This window comes from Antechinus flavipes, chromosome 1 (assembly GCF_016432865.1).
Source record: "Antechinus flavipes isolate AdamAnt ecotype Samford, QLD, Australia chromosome 1, AdamAnt_v2, whole genome shotgun sequence".
Classification (NCBI taxonomy): Eukaryota; Metazoa; Chordata; class Mammalia; order Dasyuromorphia; family Dasyuridae; genus Antechinus; species Antechinus flavipes.
The window spans coordinates 523,737,071-523,754,334 of record NC_067398.1 but is presented as its reverse complement, the minus strand read 5'-3'; the positions used below and the strand labels follow the sequence as shown (position 1 = coordinate 523,754,334).

The 17,264-nt window shown below is 32.7% G+C and overlaps 1 protein-coding gene across 2 annotated transcripts in view; it reads left to right on the top strand.

Moving 5' to 3' along the window:
• Positions 1–17,264, top strand: part of CD226 (CD226 molecule) — a 150,913-nt gene that overhangs the window by 52,609 nt on the left and 81,040 nt on the right. For both annotated transcript variants that reach the window (XM_051970533.1, XM_051970534.1), the window contains exon 3: positions 547–894. In XM_051970533.1, coding sequence (XP_051826493.1) covers positions 547–894 — 348 coding nt within the window. The remainder of the gene's footprint in view (positions 1–546; positions 895–17,264) is intronic.

The window sequence follows — 17,264 nt, the reverse complement described above, 5'->3', positions numbered from 1 at the left end:
CTGATCAATCTTCCCTAATTATAAGGTTCATCTCTGCCCCTATGGAGTTTATAATCTAGTTATGGTGAATTGACCATGTCCTAAATGCCTAGTTTTTGGTAACATTTTCTAGAATGCAATTCTTTTTCATGGATTCTTTTAATGGAATTTGATTTGTTTTGTTTTGCTTCAGAGAACAGAAGTAGGAAGACCATTTTGAATAATAGCATTACCTTTTAAAGATTTTTAAAAGCATATTACTTCTTTAAAACTTAGATACATGAAACACTTTATTGCTTCTTTTCAGATGATTTTGAGATTCATGCTCTATCCAATAGTCATATAGAAATAGAACCTGGAAAAAAGATAAATTTCATATTCTTATGAATAAGGAAATGTTTTTAATGGAATTTGAATTGTTTTGCTTTGCCTCAGAGAGCAGAACTAAGAAGACCATTCTAAATATCCATATTGATTATTGTTAAAAGATTTTTAAAATAATTTTTATCTCCAAAAGATTATGTTGTAACAACAAATATATGAAACACCTTTTTTGCTTCTTTTCAGATGGTTTTGAAATCCATGTTCCATCTAATAGCCATATGGTATCAGAACCTGGAAAAAATGTTAAATTCATATTTCAGACTCACAAGGCCAGCCCCCTGAAACATGTGACATGGGAAAAGATTCAGCCACATCAGATTGACCACTTAATTTACTGTAATTTGAACAATGGGAAAAGTTATGGCTTAAAGTACCAAAGAAAAATATTGACAAGCTGCAGCCAACAGATGACCAGTACCTCTATTATCATTCACAATGTCACTGCTTCTGACTCAGGATTTTACCAATGTTGCTTAACCACCAACACAGGAGAAAATGAAACCTTTGTGATGAATCTGACTGTGACTGATGGTAAGTATAAAAATGAAATGTTGGGTTGCTAAGAATTTAAAAATTTTCCAGCAAATGGTTTCCATTAAAGGCTTTTATTTAGTAAGAAAATTTAGTTCTAATAGACAAATTTAAGCAGATTAGAAGTTACTTTATTCTAATCCTTTAGCAAGTCACACCTTGTTTAGTCCCTGCTCATAGAAACCACAGTAAATTCGTCACCTCATCCCACTTTTTTATTTTCCTCATTCCTGAAATGAAGAAACTGTTGTCTGTTAGTTTAAGATATATCATTAATATACATGGTCTGGAGTGATCTCTAATATTTGTTTGTCTCCCAATTCAATCCAGTAAGTTTTTACAAGTATTCTGGACATAAGCATTGTGCTACATGATAAATATAAACATAAAAGGACAAGCAGATCATTCCTTGAATGAACTTACATCTGATGGAAGGAGATATGAATATAAATTAGATAATACATAATTCATACATATTAAATATTGTATTGATAACTAAACTATCTATTTTTGAAAGCTGAGACTGTATCTTCTATGTCTTGAATATCCCACCAAAGCATTTTTGCTTTGTTTGCCCACTGTTTGTTTTGTTTTATTTATATTGAATGTATGTATGTTTTGAATAAGTCAATCAATTGTGATTATTGTTCTGTATTAATTTATCATAAATTTTAGCTTTTATGACCTAGATAGTCTTCACAATTTGGAAGAAATGCAAAATCAAAGCCTCATTGTAGAATACTCACTGTAAGGGAAGTCATGGGGATAGTTTATATTAGATTCTTTTTCACATTTGAGTAAGGGTCAGGAAACCTGAAGGTCTATCCAGTATTAAAGTCTGGACTCTAAAGGTGCTCTCTGACTGAGAAATGTGCCAAAGATAATCCTTTATTCTTGGTGCTGACAGAAGTTGTCTATCACTTTATGCTATTATTTTCCACATGCCTTTCGTCAGCTCATTTACTTTGGCTTGAATTTAGAGTTTTAGAGCCAACCCAGGTCCAGGCTGCCTCCTTCATATTCTTGGCAGTGCCTAGGCTGACATTTCTTTCTGAAATAGAACTGAAGAAGAAATGTTTAAGGTTCTATATAAGCAGCAGTGGTAGCAGCTGTGTGTAACAAGAAGAGAGTTTGCCAAAGTCATAGCTGATTTTTACACTTAATCACATGGGCTAACTCATGCTTTAATTATTCCCATTGATGACAATCACAGTTATGGGTAAACTCAATGTTGGATTTGTAACTCAAGTCAAAAAGGGGGTTGACAGAATATCTCTTTATGCAAAAAACTTTAGAGAGGGCCAGTTTTTAAGTACTGGTTCTGCTGATTTCTGGATAAATAAGGATGTTTATGTCTAAAATATTCCTTATTTAATGGGACTGTATTTTAAAATTTTAAAATAAAAGTAATTTGCCAACTATTTCCAACGGACCAAGAAATGTTTTAGGCTGGCAAATGATACAGGTACAGGTATATTAGACAAGTATATTATTCTTGCTTATCATAATGAAGGAACATTTAAGAATGTTTACAAATATTTCATTATAGTGGCAACAATGAAAGTACTCTTGTAGGATTGAATGATATATATTTAATTGATGAGATGATCTTCTGACTCAAGACAATTTAGGAAGTCAGATGAAGAGATCTGTGACATGAGAGTGGAGACTGGCATAAGCCCACATAAATGTAACTTAATAGTGTTTCTTGGTGGTGGTGACATTAGCAGCAGAACCTTCATGAAGTCTCAAGTGATAGATGATTGGACAACTGGTCAGAAAAAGATTATAGGGTTTGCCTATTCTATTACTAGGCACAGGACCAGACTCTGACAGCTTCAGTGCTTATATTTCCTAGTCACAGTTCAAAGGTAGAGAGGAGCACTTTTGGTGATGAGGGAGCAGGGACCCTGAGGAGCACTATCATGGCACCAAGGAAACAGGACCTTTGGGAGCAGTATTTATTTTGATCCTAAGGACTCAGGAGTCCTATGTAAAGACCAGAGTTTAGAACAAGAGAGCAATGAGCACACCTCTTTGAAATAACACTCCTTGAAAGCACTGCAAATTTCCCCAGTCCCCAAAACAAGCTCTTAAAAACAGCAGTGCAAAAAAAAATCTGAGGCTTGATATAGTGCCCCTTCCACAAAACTACTGGTGGGAACAGACCCAATTTTACCATTAAGTTCAAAGTCAAGAAATACAGTTTTTCAAAGTCAAGAAATACAGTTTAAAATGAGTGATCAACAAAAAGTAACATGATCATAAAATGTAATAATAATAATGATGAGAAATCAAGAAACAAATTCAGAAGAAAACAATAATGTGAAAACGGATAAAAGAGAAGCTTCAAAGTTCAAAGCCTTTGGAGGAAACACCAAAAAAAATTCCTAGAAGAGCTAAAAATTATTTTCAAAATCAAATAAAAGGGGTACAGGAAAATTGGATTAAAGAAATAAGGAAAATTATGAAAAGACAATTAACAATTTGGTAAAAGAGACATAAAATACTAAAGAAAATACTTTAAAAACCCCACAGAATAAGCCAAATGGCATCAGGGGCTCCTTATTGAAGAACATAATACTTTAAAAAATTAAATTAGACAAATGAAAGCTAAGACTGTGAGAAATCAATAAACAATAAAAATAAAAATTAGAAGAAAATATGAAATATATTTTTGAAAAAACAACAGCTGGAAAATAAATTGAAGAGAGATAATTTAAGAATTAGGTATCCCCAATAATAAAAAAAAAGACCAGAGATGAATAGAATGTCTGAATTTCAAATAAAAGACTCAAGAGAAGCATATAAATGTAAACATGAAAAAAAGGAACTCGATAAGATTGAACTGTTTACATTCCTATATGAAAGTGATACTTATAAGACTTTGTCATTATTATGGCATTTTGAAGGATTCCGTATAGACAAAGGGCATGGGAGTGAGTTTATTATGTTCAAATGATTTTTAAAATATAGAGGAATAAGAAAAAATGGATACATGGGGAGAAAGTGGATGATGAAAGTAAGATTGACCAATTATTTCATATAAAAGAAGCAGAAAGGAAGTGCATTCTTAATGGAGGAAAAGATGAAAGGTGGTTGTAGGGGGCAATGATTAAACTTTGTCTCACCTATATTGGTTTAAAATGGAAGAACACACACATATTCAATTGGAGAAGGAAATGTATCTTATTTAATAGAGGAAATGAAAAGGAAGAGGATAAGAAAATGGAGAAATTTGTGACAAAAGGAGAACAAAAAAGAGGAAAGTATCAAAAGCAAACCAGGCTTTAGAAGGAGGGACAGGATAAAAAGAGAGATAGAAGGATAAACTGAAGAAAATAAGATGGAAGGAAAAGCAAAGTTAGTAATTATAATTGTGAATGTGAATGGAATAAACTCACCCACAGCAGAAAAACATGTAGTAGAATGGATTAGAAACCATAATCCAACAATATGTTGTTTGCAAGAAACACACTTGAAACAAAGAGATACAAAAAAAGGATTAAAATAAGGAAGCTGGAGCAGAATGTATTTTGCTTTAGCTAAAGTCAATAAGGTAGGGGTACCAATCAAGATCTAAGACCAAGAAAAAAGCAAAAATAGACCTAATTAAAAGGGGTATGCAGGAAATCTATATTTTGCTAAAAGAAAATCGTAGATAGTGAACTAATAATAATATTAAAAATATGAATCAAATGACAGCATCCAAATTGTTAAAGAAAAAGTTAAGTGAGTAACAAATGGAGATAGGAAAGCTGAATTCCTTCATTATTTTATTTTCTATCTCAGAGTGAGATATAGTTAACCATAAAATTAATGAGAAGGAAGTTAAAGAGATGAATGATATTAAAAAAAAATTAAACATGATAAACCTCTGTAAAAAATTGAAAAAGGACAGAAAGATATATAACTTTTTCTCAGATGTACAAGACAAGGAATAAAAATTGGCTATGTATTCTGGCATAAAAACATTAAATATATACCTTTTAGACTGTAATATAATAAAAACATGAAAATGTAAATTTAAAAATTGGAAAATAAATAATCTCACCCCACAGAAACAATGGATTAAAAAGAGATCATAGAAATAAATAATAATTTTATTAAAAGAATGACAACAATGAGACAGCATATCAAAATTTGTGGAATGGAAGGCAAACAAATAAGTACTTAGGAGAAAATTTAGCTTTAAGTACATTCATCAATAAATGAGAGAAAGACAATATAAATGAATGTAATTTAAAAAACCCTCAAAAAAACCAAATTTAAACATCAAAATAGAAATGTTAAAATCAGTGGAGAAGTGAAAATATTGAAAGTTAAAAATCCCACTTAAATAAAAAATAGTAACAGTTGATTTCATAAAAAAAGTCCAATAAAATAACAAACCATCAGTTAATTGATTAAAAGAAAGAAGAAAACCAAATTACCAGTACCAAAAATGAAAAGGACAAATAAACTATCAATGAGATGAAATTTAACCAATCATTAGCAATTATTTTTCCCAATTATATGCCACTAAAATTTTTACAAAAATATAAAGTGCCTAGATTTAACAGAAACAAAAATAAGTAACCTAATATATAACCTTAAATAATCTGTCCTAGAAAAAAAAATTGAGCAAGTGATAAATAGCTTTCTTTTTTAATTTAAATTTTATTTTTTTATTCTAAAATTTATTTATTTTGTTTATATATGTTCACTCTTTTTTTAAATGCATTTCCTTATGACTCATATTGGAAGAGAAAAATCAGAACAAAAGGGAAAAACCACAAGAGAAAAATAAAATAGAAGAGACAGAAAAAAAAATGAACATAGTTTGTGCTGATTTACATTCAAATTCCATATTTATCTTTCTGGATGCAGATGGCATTTTCTATTCAAAAGTTATTGGGATTGCCTTAGATAACTTTAATACTGAAAAGAACCAAGTCTTTCATAACTGATTATCACACAATCTTGCTGTTGTTGTGTAGAATGTATTTCTGGTTCTTCTCATTTTGCTCAGCACTAAGTTTGTGTAAAATTTTCCAGGCCATTCTAAAATCAGCTTGTTCATCATTTTTTACAAAACAATAATATTCCATTAGTTTCATACAAAGCAACTTATTCAGCCATTCCCCAATTAAAGGGTATTTATTCATTTTCCAATTATTTGTCATCACAAAAAGAACTGCTACAAATATTTTTGCACATGTGAGTCCTTTTCCCTACTTTATGATTTCTTTGGGATGCTGACCCAGTAGTAATACTGCTGGTTAAAGGGTATGTACAGTTTTCTAGCCTTTTGGCCATAGTTCCAAATTGCTCTCCAGAATGGTTAGATCATTTCATAACTTCACTAACAGTGCATTAATGTCCCAGTTTTCTCATATTCCCTCCAACATTTATCATTACCTGTCATCTTAGCCAATCTGAGAGAAGTGAAGGGATAACTCAAGAGTTGTTTTAATTTGCATTTCTCTAGTCAATAGTGATTTAGAACATTTTAAAATATAATTATAGATAATTTTAATTTCTTCATCTGAAAATTGTCCGTTCATATTCTTTGACCATTTATCAATGATGGAATGACTTGTATTCCTATAAATTTGACACAGTTTTTTATATATTTTAGAAATGAGGCCTTTATCAAAAATACTGGATGTAAATTTTCCCCTCCAGCTTTATGTTTCCCTTCTAATCTTGATTGTGTTGGTTTTGTTTGTGCAAACACTTTTTCATCTAATGTAATCAAAGTTATCCATTTTATATTTCCAATGCTCTCTTTTTTTGGCCATAAATTCCTCCTTTCTCCAAAGATCTGATAGGTCAACTATCACTTGCTCTCCTAATTCACTTATCCTGTCTCTATGTCTAAATCATATACCCATTTTGACCTTATTTGGGTATGGGATATAAGATGGAGGTCTATGCCAAGTTTCTGTTGTACTAATTTTTAATTCCAAGGTCTTATCACAAAGCTGGAGTTTTAGGGTTTATCAAATATTAGATTACTATAGTCATTGATTATTGCATCATGTGTATGTAACCTTTTCCACTGATGCACCACTCTATGTTTTTGATGACTGCTGCTTTATAATAGTTTTAGGTCTGGTGCTGCTAGGCCACCATCCTTTGTATTTTTTTTTAATGTTAATTTCTTTGATATTCTTGCCCTTTAGTGCTTCCACATGAATTTGGTTATTATTTTTCTAACTCTACAAAATATTTTTTGAAGTTTGATGGCACTGAACAAGCAAATCAATTTATGTAGAATTGTCATTTTTATTATATTAGCTCGGCCTATGTATGAGCATTTGATGTTTTTCCAATTGTTTAAATCTTACTTTATTTATGTGAAACACATTTACAAATGTGTTCATATAGTTCTTGGGATGGCTTGACACCCAAATAGTTTATTTTGTCTATAATTATTTTAAGTTAAATTTCTTTCTTTCTATATGCAACTTTGCTAAAACTGTTGATTGTTTCAAGTGTGTTTTTGAAGATTTTATAGGATTCGCCAAGTATACCATCATATCATCTGCAAAGAGTGATAGTTTTATTTCCTCATTGTCTGTTTTAATTCCTTTAATTCCTTTTTATTTTTCTATAGTTAAAGCCAACATTTTTAGTATAATATTGAATGATTGTAGTAAAAATGGGCATCTTTGTTTCATCCCTGATCTTTTTGGGAATGCTTCTAGTTTCTTTCCATTACAAATAATTTTTGCTGATAGTTTTAGATAAATATATTTATGATTTTAAGGAAAACTCCATTTATTCCTATGTGCTCTAGTGTTTTTAATGGAATTGGATGCTTGAACCCATAAAATCAAGCAATCTATATTCACTATGATGATAGACTACCTCTGTAACAACACTAAAATAATTGCCAATTAATAACAAGTGTTTTTAATAGCCATGAGGGTTATATTTTGTGAAAAGCCTTTTCTGCATCTTTTGAGATTATCACATAATTTCTATTAGTTTTGTTATTGATATGGTCAATTATGCCAATGGTTTTCCTTATATTAAGCCAGCTTTGCATGACTGACATAAATTGCACTTGGTCACATTATGTTATCTTGCCAATAAGTTGTTGAAATCTCTTTGCTAATATTTTATTTAAAATTTTTGCATCAAATATTCATTAGAGAGATTCGTCTATAATGTTCTTTCTCTGTTTTGACTCTTCCTGTTTTAGGTATCAGTACCATATTTGTGTAATGGAAGGAATTTATCAGAACTACTTTTTAATTTATTTTTCCAAAATAGTTTGCATGATATTGGAAATTGTTCTTTAAATGTTGGATAAAATTCAGCTGGTACTGGAAAATTTTGGGGGGAGTTCATTGATGGTAGTTCAATTTCTTTTTTTAACATGACAGAAAAGAAAAATGGCAAATGCTGGAGGGGATGTAGTGAAATAGCCCAGGCAATAAAATTCAAGACAGCCGCAATGAGGAAAGTTTTAGAATTTATTTGGTACTGAGCTCAGGCCGGAATTCTGATGGAATTCTGTACCTTACAGAACTAAAGATAGCCTAATAATCATTTCTGTTCGACTTGTTACATTTTAATCTGTGATTTGCATTTTACAACAGGAGGATGGGGGTTTTACAGGAGAATCACACGGGGCAGATGTTTTAACATATGGGGTTTCGAGTACTGCCCACCCAGAACAGATACCCTTAAGGGCATTGTTGAGCCAGCCTTTTGAAATGCAAAAGAAATCCCCCAATGTAGCTGAGCAAACTTTCTTCTGCTGGCCTGAGGCGGAAAGGAGGGCCATTTGTCCATTTCAGTAGAAAAATGGGAACACTAATGCATTGTTGGTATTGTTGTGAACTGGTTTGATGATTCTGAAGAACAATTTAATATTATACACACAGGGTTACAAAACTGTGTATGCCTTTTGAATCAGCAATACCACCTTTAGGTTTATATCCCAAAGAAATTTTAAAAAGGGAAAAGAAACTATTTTTACAAAAATATTTATAGCTGCTCTTTTGTGGTAGCAAAGAATTAGATATTGAGGTAATCTATCAAATGGGGAGTGGTTGAACAAGTTGTGATATACAATTGTAATGAAGTAGTCTTTTGCTATATGTAGGTAGTCTTATATAAACTGATACAAAGTTAACAAGACTAAGAGAATAGTACATGAAATGTAGTGAGCTTTTTCTTCTCAAAACACAGCCAGGTGATAAAAGTTCAGATCTTTTATTATCCCAATATAGCCCGGTTAGCTTAGAGGCCTATCTCTCTGCTTGGTTCCAAGAGCTCTCTCCGAATGTCACCAAATCCAAAGGTCTGGTCCTTCAGCCTCTGCCTCTGCCTTCTTCAGCCTCCAGCCAGCTCCAACTCTTCATGTCATTCTGCTGAAATCTCGACTTGTAGCGTCTTCACTCTCTCAAGAACTTCTCGACTGGCCCATTGGCCTATTTATGCTCCTTCCAGAGAGAGGGATTATGGGTTTTCTCCTATAGTGCTCTCTGGCCCAAAGGGCTTCAAGGGAGGTATGAACTCATTGAACTCCAATGAGTAATGGTGTGAACACAAGCCTTGTCTTGATTAGTTCTATTTAGTACCTTGTTTCAGGTTCTGGCCAAAACATCTTCTTGTAAGATTAGATCAACCCTAATTACTTAGCAGTTAGTAAGGATTCCAACATCTCCCCCTTTCTTTTGTTTTAAAACATAGGGGGTTTTTGAGGGGGTACACATAAATCCATCAATATGGGCCAGAACTTTGTAACAGATATACATGGTATACATAAATCCATCAATATGGGAGGCATTATACATAATTTACATGAGCACATAGCAATATAACACAGGCTAGTAGTAATGTAACAAATAACAAGAATCAATCTGAAAATTTACACATGTCCATAAGTCCTAGAAATAGTCCATAAGCAATCCATTGTCCATTAGTTCATGTGCCAGGAATCTAATAATTCTTATAAGCTCTGAAGTACTGCAAAAAGTCTCATCAACAATTTTTCATCTCAGGGAACCCAATGATTCTTGCTGGTTTTTCAGGAACTGAAATAGTTTCATCTTGTGTTTAGGAAATCCAATGATTTCTGAAGATTTTTAAGATCCTTTGGACAGTCTCATTGTCAGCCATCTGATTCTTTCTTCATCTGTGGAAATATAAGCAGATCCTCTTCCCCAAGCAGTTAACATATCTAATTCCCTTCTATTTACCAAGTTTGGGATTTCTCCTCATCATCTGGTAATTACATTGGAGCCATTTGCATTGGATATTGCCTTGTTGTCTTAAAAGGCTGTATTCTTCCCAACTGTAATCCTGATTGCTTTTCTGTTGGTTGATGACATCAGAGTTCTGAATTTCTAAAGTCTTTCTGGGTGTAACCTCAGCTGCTATCATGCCCCACCTGTCTTTTGATTGATACTTTGGAGCTGGGCTTTGCCTCTCCTTCCTCTGGGTCAATATACATTTAGAGGCCCAGTGAAAGCCTCGGTTACATTTTGGACATGGGGTTTTGGGTTTTCTCTCACCCTGTCTTCTCATTGTATCTCTGTATCTACAATGAGCTCTCAAATGGCCAACTTTTCCGCACTTAAAACATCGACGAGTTTCTCTAGAATTCCTCTGCCAAGGACGACCTTGTCTTTCCAAGTTCACCATAGTCTGGGCATAATAAGCATTTGTGCCCACTGTGGCACAGCGTCTAATGATTTCTTCTAAAGGAGCATTTTTGTCTAGCCCCCATATAATTCTCTTGCAAATCTCATTGGCATTTTCCTTAGCCAAATGTCTAGTCATTATTTCTGTTGCTGCATTATTTCCAATGGTTTTTATTACAGCTGTTTGTAAACGTCCCACAAAATCTGCAAAAGGTTCATTGGGACCTTGCTCTATTTTTGTGAAAACATTATTTCCATCTTTCTGTCCAGGGAGAGAATTCCAAGCTTTTATTGCAGCCTTAGAAATTTGCTCATACACTGTTATGGGATAATAAATCTGTTCTGAACTCTCTGCATACTGACCTTCACCAGCTAGTTGGTCAAAAGCAACTTGTACAATAGCTCCTGTTTGCCTATTGCGTTGGGCTTGAATCCTACATAATTCATGAAACTCCGAAAGCCACAATAAATTTTGTCCGGTTCTAGACAAGTTTTCGTTATGGATTTCCAGTCATTCGGGGTCAGGATTTCATAAGATAAATTATCCAGTAACATCTTCACATAAGATGATGTAGCCCCATAAAGAGTGCAACCCTTTTTCAAATCTTTAATTTTTTCCAAATTAAAAGCAGTGTATTTTCTCTCTTTTTGACCTGAGGAGTTGAGCTCTTCAATCACAGGATATGCATTTATAAAATCAGATATATCTTCTCCTTCATTTTTTGCTTTAATTAATGCTTTTTCTAATCTCGTCAAATTCTGCTTTATAGGAGAAGCTGACTGTGTTTCTGTCTCTCTCCCTCCCCCTTGTTCCACCCATGAAGGGTTAATTGCGGGGGAGGGTCATGAGATGTAGAATCACCTAATTCTCCTGCTGTGAAGTATCATACTCAGAATTGTAATTAACTCCATTCTCATCTGATTCGTCCTCCTTTTCACCTAGTAAAGTTGGCAATTTTTCCTCCTGTACTTTCCTTTTCATCATTCTATCACTTAAATAACTTCTTATAGCCAATTGTATTACATTATATGTATTAATTATTGAGTTAGGCCCATTTTTATCATAGAATTGACAAAGATCCTCTCCAACCAATTTCCATTCATTTAGATCTAATTCCTTATCAAGAGAGAAACAAGGACATATGTCCTTTACAGTTTGTAAAAGTTCAGTGATTTGCTGTAAACTTATAATTAAACCTTGGCTTTCCATAATTTTGACAATGCTCTCTAAACATTTTCCTTGAACAGAAACAGGCTGTTTTCTAAATATCTGTCCCATCTTAGATGAAATTATACTTTAACTCTTTTAACAAAATTTCTTTGTTGTACTCACTCTAATTTCTGGGTTGAAGAGTCTTTTCCACTGGATCAGGATCAGAGGCTTTTCCACTTGAATCAGGATCGGAGCTTTTCCACTGAAATCCACTGAGGGGGTCTGTTAGCCCCACGTTCAGGGCGCCAAATGTTGGTGATCTTTTTCTTCTCAAAAAGCAGCCAGGTGATAAAAGTTCAGATCTTTTATTATCCCAATATAGCCCGGTTAGCTTAGAGGCCTATCTCTCTGCTTGGTTCCAAGAGCTCTCTCCGAATGTCACCAAATCCAAAGGTCTGGTCCTTCAGCCTCTGCCTCTGCCTTCTTCAGCCTCCAGCCAGCTCCAACTCTTCATGTCATTCTGCTGAAATCTCGACTTGTAGCGTCTTCACTCTCTCAAGAACTTCTCGACTGGCCCATTGGCCTATTTATGCTCCTTCCAGAGAGAGGGATTATGGGTTTTCTCCTATAGTGCTCTCTGGCCCAAAGGGCTTCAAGGGAGGTATGAACTCATTGAACTCCAATGAGTAATGGTGTGAACACAAGCCTTGTCTTGATTAGTTCTACTTAGTACCTTGTTTCAGGTTCTGGCCAAAACATCTTCTTGTAAGATTAGATCAACCCTAATTACTTAGCAGTTAGTAAGGATTCCAACAATGAAATAACAGCAATATTGGGGACAGCTAAGTGATGCAATGGATAAAGCCCTGGACCCGAATTCAGGAAAACTCATCTTCCTGAGTTTAAATCTAAAAACAGAAATCTAAAATTTGCTATAAAACATTAATTGGAGAATAGTAAATTAATCCTAATTCTTTTGTTCTCCAGAATATTATATTACTACAAGCCTTCTGGTCCTTTAATGTAGAAGTTGTTAAATCTTGAATGATCCTGACTGGCTCTACGATATTTGAATCATTTCTTTCTGGATGCTTACAATATTTTCTCCTTGACCTGGGAATTCTGGAATTTGGTTATAACATTTCTGGTAGTTTTCATTTTAGAATCTCAGGATGTGTTTGGTGGATTCTTTTGATTTCTACTTTACCCTTTGGCTCTAGGATATTAGGACATCTTTCCTCAATAATTTCTTGAAAGATGATGTCCAGGCTCTTTTTGTTTGTGACCATGACTTTCAGATAGATCAATAATTTTTAAATTATCTCTCCTGTATCTATTTTCTAGGTCAGTAGTTTTTCCAATGATTTATTTCACTTTTTTTTCATTTTTTTCATGTTTTTTGTTTTGCTTTATTCTGTTCATAGTTTTTTCTCTATCTCTCTTACTTGATTATTGAAATACCTTTTAAGATCTCCCATGGCCTGAGCCCAATGTTTATTTTTCTAGGAAGTTTTGGATATAGAAGCTTTGATTTTATTATCATCTTCTGAATGCATGTTTTGATCTTTCTTGTCACATAATAAGTTTCAATGGTCAGAAACTTTTTATGTTGTCTGCTCATTTTCCCAGCCTATTACTTGGTTTTTAACTTTTTGTTAAAGTAGGCTCTGTTTTCAGGATGGAGGGTGCATTGTCCGAAGCTTCAGAAGTTTTATTCAGCTGTTTTTAGAGAGATCTTTTAATGCATATGACCATAAGCATTCTTTTGTGTCCTGAAGTTGTTAGGAATATCTCTGCTCCACTGTAGCTATAAGATCTAATGTGCTAAATAAATAAATTATATATATGGTACCACTGTCTCCCTTAGCCTTAACCATTAAATCTGATGCAATTCTAATACAATTCCTATCTCCCCCTATTTATTCTCTATTCTGTATACCAAATCATTAAGCTACACAACGTATATTATAAATACAATACTTAATCAAAAACAATGACCATTCTGTACTTAGGATGTGAAAAATCTCAATGGTAATATATCACAATAAGTATTCTGACAAGGTTACATTAAGGAATGATGTAATATTATGAATTTGGAATCAGAGGGCCTGAGTTCACATCTCTGCTTCTTACTCTCTATGTGAAATTATAATAAATCACTTAACTGCCTGTGTTTTAAAATATTTCAGTGTGAAATATAAGGTAAGTGTGCCTTTCAGGTCTAAATAGTCTAAATTTAGATTATTGTGACTTTACATGATCTATAAAATGTTGTGTTTTACAAGTGTTGTATTGTATAGATAAAACAAATTCTTAAACACTTGAATGAGAAAAAAAGCCAGAAAGACTTGCTAGAAGATGATGCTTTCTGGGACTTTTTATTTCTTGAAATTTACTTATTACCCGAGTCTTCAGTTTGAAAAATCAATTGTAGCAATTGAATCACTCTCTCTTGGTAGAAATCTAGACTTGAAAAAGGAAATGTAATTTAGACAAATGTGCTTATTTTGTTCCCATTTAAAATACACTTCCTCACTTATTACTTGTCTTTTAGAGGATTACCTATTACATCCATTTACAAAATGTCCATTTATACCACTTTTTCACACATTGAATTCTTCATTTCAGACACCTTTAGGAGATATTAACAGGCATGTGAGTATCTCTGGAAAATTGTGAATTATGAAGTAAATAAAGGAGATTGCATGTAGTTTCCTTAATGGGAAGAAACTCATCATTTGAAATTTTAGAATTTTGTTTTTGGACTTCTAAAACATAAAACAAATATTTTGTGAGTATTAGCAATTTAAAATATTTTAGTCCAAAAAAAACCTCCCATTCATTTAATTCTTTGATATGGTAAATGCTGACTTACCTAAATAAATATCAAAACCTTTTCATCAATAAAAGCAGAGGTTGAGCCTCTCTAAAAGGGGACTCTTTATTCTCTAAGAAAAGGCAGGAATTGTGGCAACAAAAGAGGGGGTCATTACTCTGACTTAAGGATGGTGCATATCCAAAGCTCTAGGTTGTATTTGAAAGGCAATATCTGTCACTTCACTTTTTTTGACATGAATGAAAGCTTCATTGTTCACAGTCATGGTAATAAAATGGCATAGTTTCATCTGCGTGACAAAAATTTTATTTATGTAGAAGAGAAAAATTATTTTAAAATAGACTATTAATTTTTATACAACTTTTAGAGACTGTGGTATAGTGAATAGAAAACTGGACTTTAGGACTAGAGTCAGGAAGAATTTATTTAAAATTTTTCCTCAGACTCCCTCTTACTATGTGAGCAAGGTAGCAAAAAACTGAAAATTGTGAGAATATTATATACAGTAACAACAATATTATTTTAAGAATAATTTTTAATGGCTAAGTCATTCTGTTATAGATATCTAAATTAACTATAATGGACAAATAAAGTCTATCTGAATCCAGAGAAAGGACTGATAAATAGAAGTATATATAAATGGTATATGTATGTGGGGGTATATGTGTACATACATATACCCATATACATGTGCACACACATATATGTATATATACACACATGTATTGCACATAGACATATATTTGTGTCTAATGTTAGCCATTTCTAGGATGCTAAAGTAGCTACATAATTACCCATAACATGTCAGAAAACATAAAAGAAGACTTTTAAGATACCAGTTAGGTCTATTGTGAAAGATTTTTGCGAGTTTATGGACGAGTGTGAGAAATGATCATGACTCAATGAAATAATCAAAAAGTAGCAGTTCAGTCCAGTAATAGGACCAGGACTGCCATTCTCTTAGGGTAGAGAACTTATTCTTCAATCAAAAAAAATTATCTTCAATCTTTATTGATCTTCTATTTTGAGTACAATAGTATAGAAATTACTTTATTCTAAAATACTAGTTGTTTAGGATAATTGGGACAGTAATTTGTGTTATAGCTGTTCTGGGTATATTTTTAAAGTGAAATATATATACATAAATCCCAGTCCTCAATGCCCAAACAAAGCAAGTCCCTCAAATATCTCACCCCTTAATTGTCTTCTTTGGTATTTAATTCAGCAACAAGATTGTTTTCAAGACTGATTTTCCAAACTACCAAATCCAAGATCAATCTTAAGATATAATGAGATAACTTCTTTTAGAAATCTTGGCTGTCACTTTAGTAAGGAAATCACATTTATCATTTGGCTCTATGGGATAGTCTGGCAAACTGTCCTTTGTAATTGCTACTAGAGAAACCTTGTTTCTGATAACCATGCATTGATCTTGTTTGTAGATCTTTTTGGATGAGTATGCAATAAACAGTTTCCTCTTTACTTTAGAAAAATGATTAACAACTGGTCAAAACAGGAAATTCGACACTTCATCTCAAGTCTGTAATTGATGTTAACACCTTATAGGAAAGCTGCAGGAAAAAAAAATGAGATAAAAATATAGTTATGATTAGAAGAGTAAGAAAGTTTCAAATAAAATTTGCACTTGCTAGGGACAAGTGGCAGATATAGACCTTGAAATTATGTCCAGGAAAGAGTGTATCTATAAAAATCATGGGAAGTTGGAGTTACATTAGCTATTCTAGCTGTTATTCAGTGGAAGAAAAATATCATTATCATAATCATTATTATTAACTCAACCAACACTTAATGAAAAGCTATGATTTAAGAAACTACCTTTTGATTTCCTTTGTCTGTTATTCAACTTATTGTAGTTCTTAAAATGGAAAAATTCAATTCAATTTAATTTGAAATGTATTTTTAAAAACACATTATATACAAAGCACTGTTAAGTGCTGGGAGTCCAAAGACAAAAATGAGTGGAATCAACTTGTCTTCAAGGAATTTTCATTGTTTTGGTGGGTTTTGATATGACTAGTGTTATTCTCTACTGACAACAATGATACTTCTTTCTCCCTACTGACAATATGAGGAGGCTTATATTAAAGAATATAATGCTTTCACTAAGACCCAATCAGTCTAAACTTCTTCAATGTATCTTTCTGGTTGCCTGAAGTCATAAAAAAATCCCAGATATGTGGAATCTAGTTCTATCAGATTGTATTTCAGAAAAACATATGAGTCATTCTGTCCTTTATCAGCTCTTGCCCTGATGACCAGATATATTTCTTTATGGAAACAAAGAGAGTATTTTCCAGAGAAGTTAAGTTCCTCTGTATCCTTGTTGCATATCTTTGTTATTAGAGCAATGTGTATCTCCCTCCCACACTTTTTTTAAAAAAAAATCAATGATTCAGTGCCTCATTTCTTCCTAGCACTGAACCTAAATTAAGAAAAAACTGGAATTAGACTAATGCTTCTGACAAGGAATAAAACATATACATATATATATATATATATATATATATATATGTAAATACAAAGTAATAATTGGATTGCATTATATATATATGCATATATATATGTAAATACAAAGTAATAATTGGATTGCATAATAGAAATTTCTTTCAAGTATGGGCTGATTAAGCTGGACCCTGAGATTTGTTCTCTTAAATTCCTAAAATCTGTAATACAAAGTAATTTTCAGAAAGGGGGGCAGTAACAACTAGGGAGATTG